Source organism: Phaethon lepturus, unplaced genomic scaffold (genome assembly GCF_000687285.1).
Source record: "Phaethon lepturus isolate BGI_N335 unplaced genomic scaffold, ASM68728v1 scaffold4290, whole genome shotgun sequence".
In the NCBI taxonomy this organism is placed as follows: domain Eukaryota; kingdom Metazoa; phylum Chordata; class Aves; order Phaethontiformes; family Phaethontidae; genus Phaethon; species Phaethon lepturus.
Genome location: NW_010511004.1, coordinates 7,978 through 21,275, shown reverse-complemented (window position 1 = coordinate 21,275; position 13,298 = coordinate 7,978). Strand labels below are relative to the sequence as shown.

The 13,298-nt window shown below is 38.7% G+C and overlaps 1 protein-coding gene across 1 annotated transcript; it reads right to left on the bottom strand.

Moving 5' to 3' along the window:
• Positions 1–313: 313 nt before the first annotated feature.
• RAMP3 (receptor (G protein-coupled) activity modifying protein 3) lies at positions 314–608 on the bottom strand (the record flags this gene model as incomplete). The annotated part of the gene is made up of 1 exon (XM_010282349.1): positions 314–608. A coding segment is annotated over one exon (256 nt), but the record flags the coding sequence as incomplete, so codon positions are not given.
• Positions 609–13,298: the final 12,690 nt, after the last annotated feature.

Genomic DNA, 13,298 nt, shown 5'->3' with positions numbered 1-13,298 from the left:
ACTGAAGAGCTTAACCCATGGGAAAAGAGCTTTACTCGTTTTGCAGCTAAGGGATCCATTTGCCTGGGGACTCTCCTGTTTCTGGGAGCTGACTGTCAGGTCCATGATGATGAGGCCTGATGGAAATAGCTTTGCACCAGCAACACCGATGGCTAAGCTCAGCAACAGTGACTTTTGGCAGCAGCAGCAGGCAGTCTTTGTTCACAGGAGCACTGTCTCTGTCTCAGTATCTCACAGGTTCCATTTCAGAAGATCTGAAATCTTTATGTCAAGTTTCTCTCTTCATCCTCCTTTCTCAGTATTTTTGGAAGAAGGAAATGAAAAAGAGAAAAAGAAAACCTAAAGGAACAACTTATACCAGGGTATCACTTCTCTTGCTGCACCATACTACCAGTGTGATCATGGCACATGTCAACATGACTGGGATCAAGATCAGAGTTATGAGAATTTCATCTGGTGGATCTTCCCAGTGAACCTTTTCTGAAGTACAGTTTGAAAAGAATTGTTTATGAATTCCAGTGATAAAGTCCTCTGCAAGGGGGTTTGGCCAAAAGCAACTTGCATTGTTAGCTTCATGTTCTGTGCACTGGGTAAAGTTGTCGTAATATCTAAAAGAAGAAGAAAATGAAGAGAAGTCTAAATAGAACATGTATGCATATTACACTTAGAGAAAGCTAATAGGGTGCCATATAGAATCTACAAGAGTGGGTCTATCATGTAGATACTCTGCTGAAGGATCTTTAATGGAAGCTATGGGTACCAAATACTATACGGTGAACTAGGAGAATTGACTCACATGTACTCATATAAGTGAGAGATTTCATGTGAAATCCTGAGATCCGGGATGGACAGTGGTCAAAACCCTGTCTTTTGGGTTCTGCTACGACAGCCAGGACCTCCTAATTCCACTTACTTAAATAGAATTGGAAGCCCCTCCCTAAAGACTTCTACAGTATCTTTAAAAAACATACACACAAATGTGCCAAGAACAGGACATTTTGAGCAAAATATGGATAATTTGTGCCTCATCTGTCATTGGACATAATGTTGTAGTGAAAAAGATGATGTGACGTTGGGACTGAGCCACAACATGCATTACTGTGTAACAATTTCAGTTCTGTTGTACCCTCAGGTCGTAAAAAGATAATAAAAAAAAAAAAAGGTAAAAAAAAAAAAATACAGAAAATTAGCTTTGGACAACCTTTATCTTTTTCCCAACTCCAGCAAATGCCCAGCAGGGAAAAAAAAAAAAAAATTTTAATTACAGATGTTTGCAATACTCATGAAATATTGGGAACCCTTTGTTATGCCTAACACTTGATTTCAACACAACATGTGCTGAAATTTAGAGGTCCAGGAATAACTTATATTTATGAGAATCGGCTACCCCTCAGGAAAAAAAAGGAAACAATAAGCTTAAATGAGTAATTAGATGGGTTTTGTGGTGTTGTCATAAGCCAAAGAAATTCAGGAAGCGAATGGAGTATGGGGAAGGAGATCGGAAATTAAAACAACGAAGAGTGCCTGGTCAGTACATGAATAAGGCAAGAAATAAGGAAGCTGAATTATTGTCTGTTGCATTTTTAAATATTTCTTTTGGTCCTGCATGACTCAATAAACTCACTTCAAAGGGAAACTGAAAATAGAAAGGACAGAGCAAGAAACTACATGACACCTCAACGGGGTAGCATCCTGCACTATTATCTGAAGGCCCTACCCTCCCTTTCAGTATGTATAAATACAGAAACTCCTGATGAGTCACTCATTCTGACATTAAGTACCACTGGGGACTAATACTGACTCAATCCTTGCTGTGAAGTAGTGGAGGAGAGACATTCAGTGTTTGGTTCAAGACTGAAGTCTACTGTCTACTGCCTGTCTGTCAGGGGAAATGTCTGCCTGCCCATGCTTCAAGCACATAGGTTGAGAATATAGGCTGCAAAGCATATCTGTTCTCAGGGCTGTGTTCACAGAAGAAAAAAAAGCCTCACAAAAAGGTCCTTCTGCAGCCTTCTCACAGTTCTCATTCTCGAGGAGTTTGAGCTCATGCCACTTTATTCATAAGCAAATACACTGGACAATCTGACAAGTCCACACGCAGATGCATATATGCACAATATATGTGTATTTTAAGCAAGGCAGCTAGAAAGGAAGCTTTTGTGACGTCAGTAGCCACAGGGAAAGAACAGGAAATTAGCTAAAAATAAAATACAAATATTAGCTGTTTGTTATTTTAATAGTGTCATCTTCCATGCGACCCAGTAGCATCCATTCCATATGGGAGAGACAGTCCCAGAGGACCTGAAGAATAATACATCTAAAGGCATGCCTACAAGGTTCGACAGACTAGAATGCAGAGATGGAAGAGCTAGTATCCAGTTGCCCAGACAGGTCAGTGCTCCGTCTGGCACAGACATGAAGCAGGGCTCCAGAGAGCATCAGGCTCTGCTCCAGCCCTTCCCTTGGCCATGCTCTGGTAAGCAAGCTTGTCCCATCAATGGCTGCTTCAGTTCCCTGCAGCCACAGCCACCTCAATTTGCCCATCTGTTAATGCAGAATAACAACAACAACAACAACAATAAATCCTGGTGACCTGAACAGACTTCATATAAAAGGATCCTAAACTGAAAGATCTAATGATATAAAACCTTCTTTTTTTTTCCTTTTTCCCTAAGTGTAAAATCCTATAGAAAGTTCACTGTTCTTCCAAGAATTCTGTAGATTTTTTTCATAAATGTTAGTGGTGTAAACAAAAACATTTCCCACTGATTTCCCAAGTACAACATAGTTAGAAAAATATGATTAAATGTTGCCAAAAGGCCAGATAAAAATAATTAGGAAATTATATTGTATTTGAAAGACTGAATCCCTAGGAGCCAAAGTAGAATAAAAATGTTATCTTAATAGTTGGAATTCCTTACAATTTTCCTTTAATACCCTCTCTCTCAAAAAAAACCCAACTACCTGCACTATAACTGTTTTTGCACAAGATTATGAGAATATAGATAAGAAAAAATCTCAACTATTTGAGAATTGCATATCTGCCAGTGAAGCTCAATTAACTGAAATATTTATGTAATTCAGAGTTTATGCACTGCAACAGAAAGCACATGTTTAAAAAAAAATCCTCTACATGGTACCATGTACCAGCTGCCTCAGAAGGGAATCCTCATTACCATAGCATGGGCATTTTGTAGTTGATCAACTGATTTGCAAGGTGTTGTTTTTTTTTTGAGGGACATAGGGGTTAATGGATACTTAATTCCAATTTGATTCTCCTATGTTTAATTCTCTTATGTCTTATGTAATTCTCTTTATTCAAATGGTAAAGGCTAGAGTAGGAAAACTTTTCATTCTGTATAATAAAATTACTATCACAAAGACGCTGTGGCCTCTGAATGGAGGTACTTCAAAACAAATGCATAAAAATTACACACTTCATGAAAGGAAAGTACAAGAAATTACATTTTCTACTTATTCCCAGAACAAGTAATCGGAGCAGTACAGTAGCACAAGCTGCTTCACCTCTCAAATATCAGGATGTGTGGGAAGGTTATTATTTTCTGTGCTGAGTCACATTTTCATGTCTTTCAAGTGAGCTACAAGGACCCTAGTTAGTTAATACTCAGAAAATTTATATTCACTGGGAACCAGCTCACAAGCTTTGAGATCAGTGGGCTGAAAAATTAATGTATATGTGAGTTTCAACTCAGTTCAGTAGGCCAGTACTGAAAAACAAAAACTAAGCATAGTCTGAGGACCAAAATTCATATACAGATATGCTTTCCCCCAATAAGCTCAGGAGAATAATTTTAAGTTTTATTGAGGAACCAACTAGATGTTCATACTGCATAGTATTGAAAATACTTTCAGAGAACACAAAAAACACTGAATTCCTCTTTGGAGCAATCTCTGAGCTGTAACACATTTGTCTGGAAAGGCAATTTTCAATATTCTAGAACAATATTTCATTTTCAGAGCACAAACATTTTTTCTCCTGTACTTAATGTTTCCAGTAAAACAGATAATAGCAATCAAGTGGTTAGTTTTTGTAAAAACTGTGGAAAACTTTATTTTGTGAATTATTTTTACCCATGAGAAAAGGTATTTATATATATTTACCTATAACCAAGAAACAGGACAACAGGCAATTATTATCAGGAATGCTAGCACACATGGGACAGAGTTTCATGGAGTGCCCAATCCAACCTATTTAAAAAGACAGCTGAATGTATTACATCTCACCCATCTCAGGGTACCCAGCTGCCTACCACTCAGGGCACTGCTCAGTCTAAGTGAGGTCCTGAATCTCATCCATAGTTTCCCACATCCCCAGGGAGGAATGTGGTGAATTCTTGCTCTTTCTTCCTAGACATCCCTGTGCAGAAAAACTGCAGATGATTGGTTTACAAACACAAGAAACCCAGACTCCTTCCTCCAAATTTTCATGAGATAAAGCAAGCAAATACACTGTTTCATTAAGAGTTTCAACAAATGAGCAATTTCCAAAGAAAGATTGTTCTTTCAAAAAAACCCAAACAATTCTCAAAAAGCGGAGCACCATATATCATGTTACGGAAGACAAAGTTTTGAAGGCATTCACTGACTGAAGCCAGTAGACCCACCTGCAGTTCTAGTAAGATGATTTTGCCACCTCTCCAGCATTCATGGATAGACCACCCCAGGAACACTCTGCACACATACAGTCAGGGATTTTTCAGCATTGCTTAATGAGATGAGTCAGGAATTAAAAAACAAAATAATCACCACACTTTCATTATCCTGTTTCACATAAATCAGCTTCATGATTAGTGATATAATTATGGAAGGGCACAGCAGGATATGCACATTATGAGTTAATTTTTGGGTCCACAAAGTATTCAGAAAATACAGGGAAAATTCTGCCCAGCATAAATGAGCCTTGATGTAAAGCAGGAAATAGATACTCCAGGGACACTCACTCCTTCTATGATCCTCAACAGGAATCTAGAGGCACTGTTCCAGGGTACTACAAGTTATGTGTTTTGTTTTAATAAAGTTGTTTTAAAACTCTTTTTTTTCCCCTCAGATTGTTCAACCAAGAAATTTCTTTATTCATAGTCATATATTAAATTAGAGTTCAAAGTGAATGATCATCCTTGTAAACTGGATGAGAAATGTTGAAATAATAATTATAAATATCATATGATGAGAAAGGCTCTTCTTACAGCATTTCCAGATGAGGTGGAGGCAGGAAGTACCAACCAACTTCACAAAAAAAAAGCAGCCTATTCTTGTGTGATATGCAGTCAGATTTTATAGAATTTAAGGGTGTAACAGTCTGGATGAACTTCAAATAAGGATCCAAACCTTAAGATGATTATCTTCTGAGGTTTCACCATCACATTAAAAGGAAAACTTTAGTATTAAAATCAGCTATGAGCCTACAAATACAGTGGAATATTTCTAAGTTTTTTTCATTCAATATCTCTCCAACAGGTTTGTGGCTGTATCTCAACATTCCTTTAATCATGTGTCTTCTGCCAAGAGAATAATTCACGCAGACACAGTTCTACCTCCCCAGTCAGGTCAGATCTGCTGTTGTGCATCTCCAATATAGAATTCAGCCAGAAGAAAACAATGCACTACAAAACATAAGGAAGGAAATGAAAGGGGGGGTGGGGAGGCAAAAGACCTCTTGCTGGTTTAATGACAACATTATAAAGTGTAGTTTACTCTCATGCCACTAAATAATGAGCATTGCGACAGATTTACTCACTTGGGCTGAAAATAATAAATACATTCTGGTGTCCTTTGAAATAATTACAGATCTCCACCCTTGGTTTCACATCAACAGCTGTCTGGAAAATGAGAAATGGTTGAATAAACCTAACTGAAAACTGTAAAATGCACAACTCTTACTAAACTGTTGTTAATTCCCTAAAGACAGCAAGAAAATATAAATATAAGGAGCAACTGTAGATGTAAGCAGTAGTTTATATACCTAATATCCATCTCCAATGAGCAACAGAAACTACTACATAAAGCAAATGTAGAACAAGAATGGAAATGTAGCCCGATACCAGGTACTATGTTATAAACATAAAAAATTTAGTAGCACTGGAATTTTACCAATCCAGAAGCTTCTACTAGGAAGTGGGCTTTGCCTTCCACCACTCCTGAACTATATTTTAATGATTACTTATTTGTAAACTCAGCCCATTTTTGGGGAACACCGGTTCGAGAGAGGAAGTATTCTCTGAAGGCATCACTACACCATGTCTACAAGAGGCCAGTCCCATTAACTTCCTTGAATTTGACAAAAATCAAAAGAGTATGCAAAGGCAAATCCTAATACCACAAAAACTTAAGCATATGTACCCAACTTCTTATATGCACTGCACCTCCTAAGTAACCATCACCATCAGTGATGATGCGTGGAAAAAGATGTACTTAATATACTAAGGAGTCTGCACCAGGTCTCAGATGCTGTCAGCCACCTCACGAATTCCCACTTCTCCATCCAAGAGAGAAAGAGAGATACAGGGAATACACCATGGAGGGCACAGGACAATGCAGGATGCAAGAGGAGCACATGGAATTGGCATCCTGCAATCCAAACGCTGAAATGTTCTGCGAATGTCTGGCTTGCAAAGGTTCATTCATGTACTGTATCTTCCAGATAGGAGGTTTTTTTCCTCCTTAGAGAGGATTACAACATTGCAGTGTCACTCTGCTCTATGCAGTGATCTGGCTCAAGAGCTGTAACTTTAATACAGTTTGTCTAAACTATTATTTACTATGCTATTTCATGAACAACAAATTATGTCAGAATACATTACTCATCATGAACTCATCAGGGTCAAAGACTAAAATGAAGAAGGCTGAACTTCACCGAAGAAATCCTTTTTAAGCTAGCTTTCAGAATAGCAATGAAGAAATATGTGCTATTTTTGGTGTGAACATGAATTCTCCTGGAAGTTGCCAAGCTGAGGCAAATCCCTTTACCAGTTTGATACGACAGATATTAAGCCTTTCTGGCTTAAAATTGTACATTTCTTTATAGTAAGAGTAGGGTAATCTGTGACTTACTGCTTTTAAATCATCATTGCTTATTTTCTAAAGCTGACTTGAATTACAACTTTGATAATAGAGTAGCTGATAGATCAGCTGACAGAGACCACAGTTACAGCCATAGCTCATTTCTGTGTAAGCACCTGAGACATAACAAAGTTGCTTTTTAATAAGTTCCTTGGTAAACAGATGTCCCCATGTTGAAGGTATGCAAGGAATTAAGCTGTGGGTATTGTTTAGTCTCTGTGAGCAGTTAACAAGGTGCAACCTTGAGGGAAGGAACAAGATAATCACAAAAGAAACACAACTACTGAACCTTGAGTGAACTGTCCTAATTAACATCTAATTAACATATATTTGGCATATTAGAAACCTGCCCCTGGGCGGGGAAAGCCCCCTCTTCACAAAAGCCCCTTCCTCACTGAGCATGCCTAGAAAAAAAGAAGGACGCTGTGATTTTAAGTGGAGACGGGGCTTGTGAGAACCAATGGGAACAAGGGTAACAAAGCCAACTTTTAAAAAATACTGATAACTGTTGCTCGAACTGTAGAAGTATTTTCTGTGTGTTCACTGAGGCGTGCTAGCTTAGTGGGCCTACCACCTAGCACTCAGCTCTGTGCAGAGTTGGAATAAAAGCAAGTATCTCAGGGCTCTGTGTTTTTCACCTCTCTGCACACCGGGTGGAAGAACCCATATTTGGGACAACACCCAGATTTGCAGCAGCAACCTCACTATCTCAATTCAGAATGAGCTTAACATGTAACAGTGCAAACAGGACTGAGGATTTGGCACTATCTTAGGAAGTCTGATGTCTGGTCTCTGCGCTGGTCCAACACTAGCAGCTATTGTAATAACACTGACATTTGATGGAAAACAGAGAGAATGGCAAAGAGGAAAGCAGGGCCATTTGTTATTCACTGGAAGTTGAAAGAAAGCAGAGAAATTTTTAAAGCAGACATTAGTGCTGTGAGCTAAAAAAGACACTTCCTATTCCCAAACCTTGAGAAGAAAGCTTAACCACTAAATGGTATTTGGAAAGAGAATGAGACGTATGTGCAGAAGAAAGAGGATTAATTAAAAATATACCTTTTTATTATATTGTACCTTTCATTTAGAAAACTGTGATGTTACAGCTGATGAAGATAGCAGTAATTCCAATGTATTTTTCTCAGTTTTCCTGTTTCCTCTGTCTTGTGTGAAGGCTTGTTTGTGACATATTTGTTTGTTTAATGTTTTGTGCTTAATTTTATTTTATGAGCAGAGCTTAAGTGTGTAGAGACAGATTTTAGAAACTAGTGAAAACCCTCAAGACAGTCACTAAAAGCCCCTGAAATCATGTCTGTTATTTTGTAGTCAGTAGAAAATAGATGACATGTGAATTTCCTGGGAGGTAAATCCTTTTTCTTTCCTCTTCTTTTGGTGACTTGCAAAGTCTTTGTAGCTGAATTTTAGCTAATATCGTTCCAAAACTATTTGGGAATTCAGGTCATATAACCAAAACACAAAGACAGTTTAACTTGGCACAGATGCCAAGGTTTCTGCACTCTGCTGTGTTACTCCTCCTCCAGCACCACGATATACACTCTTCACGAATAGGTTTCTGAATCATCATGCACGATGGTGGAGGACCACAAGGAACTGTGGCAGTTTGCCCTGCAGATGATCATGAAGAAGAGGTGTTGCCAACCCAATCTGCATGTTGATCAGTTAGACATCTGTTTCCTTATTTGTCCCCCCTGTAAAATGAGGCTAAAATAGTATTGTCCAAACTCACAAAAATACTGTGTAATAAAAGACAGTATGGTCTCTAATGACTACCTTAATAGGGACCATATGTGTCATATACAAATACTTGGCACCCAGTTTAGATGTCCAAAACATTCCCAAGTACATAATAACAATCCCTGTATTATTTGCCTTGTAAGTGTTAAAATTAAGCCCACAGTAGCTGTATCTATTTCTCATTCTCAATCCTGTTTGCTGTGCTGCTCGAACTGTAGGTAGCAGGTTAAGCAAAGCAGAGAAAGCCTTCCCTTTAAAATTTCTGCTATAAAACAGACAGACAAATGTGGTGTATTTTCCATATCATCTCACAACAACTGTACTCAAAACCTCACACATGTAAGTATCCTTGCAATGACAGTGAGAGACCACTAAAAAACTAATAAACAAATAAAACTAGCATGGATTAATGTGTAGTTTTTGTTTCAAAGTCAGAGAGCAGTTATGAAATGCTAGCTGAAATACAACAACTGATTTCTAAATAAGGGACTATTTACTAAATAATTTAAAAAATACTTTTTCTAACAATAAAAGTACAAGACTGCTATTTCAGACACTGACTTCTATATGCAAACATTTTAGCAGTTTGCAATTTTTCACTAATGAATATAGGCAAAAAAAATATTTCTAATCATGCTTATGTGTCATCTAATACCTTTCATTTATTAATTTGCAAAGGAAGCAAACATTCTCATTGTTTTCTAGATGAGAAAACTCTACCACAATAAGGAAACACAGTTTTCCTGCAGCAGAGTAGTTCATGGCAGAACTGGTAGTAGAGCATGGATCTCCTGAGCTCAGGACCATGCTCTAGATACAACCCACACTGCTTATGAGGACTCTAATTCTTATCCTGCAACTGGGGTACTGAAAACAACCCTCTCCTTGTGAAATCTCCACTGTTTGAGCTATATACATGCACACACCATGCCTACATATGACTTAATTCCTTAGGAAACTGGACCAGAAAGTCTCCCATTTTTCAGAGAAAGTGGAGTTCCAGAAAAGCTCAGTCTTTGGGGATTACTTGGACAACAGAGCACCAGGACCACTAGAACCTTACAGAAGGGAATAGAAGGATGGCCTGAACTCCTTTCTGCTCTTTCCTCTGCACCTGACTGACACACACCAGAAAAGAAAATGCTGTCCAGACTGAACTCAGGGACCGAAAACAAAGCACAAAGTTACACCTGAGCAATTATCTCAAAAAATGCACAAAACTGCAACAGCCTGAAGGAGATCCATGAGTGACTGAGACCTGAGCTGCTCATTTGCAAATAGGAGTATATGAACTACCATCTTTAATTCAGAGTATAAAAGACACCTCGTACCTCATGAAGAGGCTCCCAGAGAGTACATGCAAACTTTGATATAAATTCCAGTTTCATTTATGTTACTGAAGACTGCAACACAGTTCCCAGATTAAGGGGAACTCAGTTACAAACTAATTCTGCATAGTTATCCAGCTCCTCTCTCTCTTTGTTTCCACAAAATGTAAACCAGGCCAGATGAGACCCCCAACATGTTTCAACAAAGCCCTAATAATGGGCTGTCAGAAGAGAAAGCTTCTGGAGCACTGCATAGCAAGTAAACCACACCATAATACCAGAAATCAGACACAAAATGGAGGTGGGAGTCATTACATCTTGCTTTCATCTCACTTCATTCCCCTGAAAATGTATTAAGATTGTATTTTTCACCTGAAGATCAAACTCCTGTCTCCATTCAACAAATGGTTTGCCAATTGTAAGTTCTGCACATCTTGAAAAGCTCACTAAAAGAAATATATGTTGCATAGACTTGCATATCCTGACAACTTGAAACCATATTTTGTGAAGTGCTGCAAATAAATCCATGAAGGTGAGGAGGTATAACAGATTTAACAATACTTTTGTGACTACTTTAAACTTGATTTTCACACCGACTGTTTCTCCCTTCCACAGTTTCTCATTAAAATTGTGACCTTGTGAAAGATCTTTGATGTTTGGGAAAATGTACATTGCATATCAGAAAATAATAAGTCAGGAAGTAAAGAATTCCATTTAATAATAGACCAGACATTTGATTTCTTCTCAAACAGACAAAAAGAAATGTGTTCCTTATATACATGGAACCAGGAATGTTCTTAAAAGACCAATAGCACTTATGAGCCCTAAATAAGTTGATGTTTCAGGATAATCTCAGGGCACTGTTTCCAGTCTTAAATACAGAAAAATGCATGGACACCTGATAATAGTTCACTCCCCAGTGACAGGCAAATTTTTGCTCCTGGTAATACTTTTGCACCAGGCTTGCTGTCATCTATGGAATCTCACCACCATCAATTTATCTGTGACCACTCATCACCTCTCCAGGTACTGCAAAAAGGGAACATGGTCCTTGACAGATGAAAAGCAAGTTTTGTACTTGCTCATGGGTAGCTAGGTTCTTCTGTACTTTCAAAACATGTCAGACTTCTCACAAGATCTGTTTTGCAAGCCTGTTTGTCCTAAGATTATATGAAGTACTGTTGTCGTGTTACCAACAGATAATGTCTTCTACTCCCTCCAAGTGCTATTGGCTTTTTCTTTTTCCCCACAATGCAGAAGCAAGCTTTGCTTTTGGAAAGACATACTGTGCTGCTATCTTTAAAGTAAAGATGCATGGGAGGAGCTTAAAAGACAGAAACCTGCATGAGCAGCAGCAGGTTTTGCAGTTTTGTGGGGCTCTGGTTAGAGTCAACTCTCTTGAATAACTAAGTCTCAACAGCAAAACAAATGCATACGAAACCACCAATACAGCTTCCCTAACATTGCAGTCCTCAGCAAAATGCCTGCTGATTTGCAAAAAAAAAAGTGTGCTCCTTTCCACCAAACTCTGCAGCAATGAACTAGCCCCGAATCCTTTAAGAATTAATCCTACTATTAAACCAAACATAGTAATCCTACTATTATTAATTGACTTCAAAATGTAGATGAAAATCTAGATGAGCATGGACATGAACTGCTTTACTGGCAAACCAATGTGGGAGTGGTCGCTGCTAAGCTGCAGCAATGTTCTTCTAAACTTACGTCTAATGAAATGTAGTGTTCCCGTAGGACCAGAGTTTATCCTCTAGCCAAATCACTGAACACACTGAAAAATCCTAACCTTCAAATTCAGCAACAGGAAAAACAAAATTACAGCTAAACCACAGACCTAGAATGGAACTTCTCAACAATAATGCTTTAGTGCTATTTCACCACTTCCAGACCCTGATAACACCCAGCTCATGTTCTAGTGGGAAAGGCAGTAAAAAAGCCACCCTTTGAACAGCCTACATAATGTTGCAAAAAAACCTCCTACCATCACTACCATAAAATGGCAAGGGACCAAACTGTAATAATCTGGCCAAGAGGCAAGATAATTGTTTCTCACTAATCATTTGGTGGAAAGAACTTGGGTAACTCTAACACAGCAACTTTCCTTGTAATTGTAATTATAGAAAATTAGTCCATACCCTTTATTCCTGTGGTCAATGAATCACAAATAAAAAGATGCTTTTGCTGTCTCTAGATCAGTAAGCCACTAAACCAACACAGTGCAATACAATTGTACCATGGTAACTTTCAATTCGTCAGCCTAAATATTAGAAATAATTTAGTCTCACGTATGTGCACCTCAGAACAAGCTTATGTATCTCATTTTTGCGGACAGCTTTGCTCAACTCTATTCTCCTGTGGAGTGGACTGGTATTGCTCCTAATCCATCTGCCTTTAAAGGAAGGCAGTTAAGCTGACATTACACTGCAGCTTATGCTGAGCTTTTGCGTGGACATGTCTGCCACAAGACTGCTTTTCTTCTGGAATTCAAAGCACAGGTCCCTACTCAACACCAAAAGCAATAATTCATATGAATGAAAAGAAAACTTGTTTGCTCTCATTTCATAGAATCACAGAATCACAGAATCATAGAGTAGTTTGGGTTGGAAGGGATCTTTAAAGGTCATCTAGTCCAACCCCCCTGCCCCCGCAACAAGCAGGGACATCTTCAACTAGACCAGGTTGCTCAGAGCCCTGTCCAACCTGACCTTCAATGTCAGGTAGGGGGCATCTACCACCTCTCTGGGTAACATGTTTCAGTGTTTCACCACTCTCACTGTGAAAAATTTCTTCCTTATGTCTAGTCTAAACCTACCCTCTTTTAGTTTAAAACCAATACTACTTGTCCTATCACTGAAGGCCCTACTAAAAAGTCTGTCCCTATCTTTCTTATAAACACCCTTTAAGTACTGGAAGGCTGCACTAAGGTCTCCCTGGAGCCTTCTCTTCTCCAGGCTGAACAAGCCCAACTCTCTCAGTCTTTCCTCTTAGGAGTGTTGTTCCATCCCTCTGATCATTTGTGGCTCTCCTCTGGACCTGCTCCAACAGGTCCTGTGCTGAGGGCTCCAGAGCTGGACACAGTCCTCCATGTGGAGTCTCACCAGAGCAGAGTAGAGGGGCAGA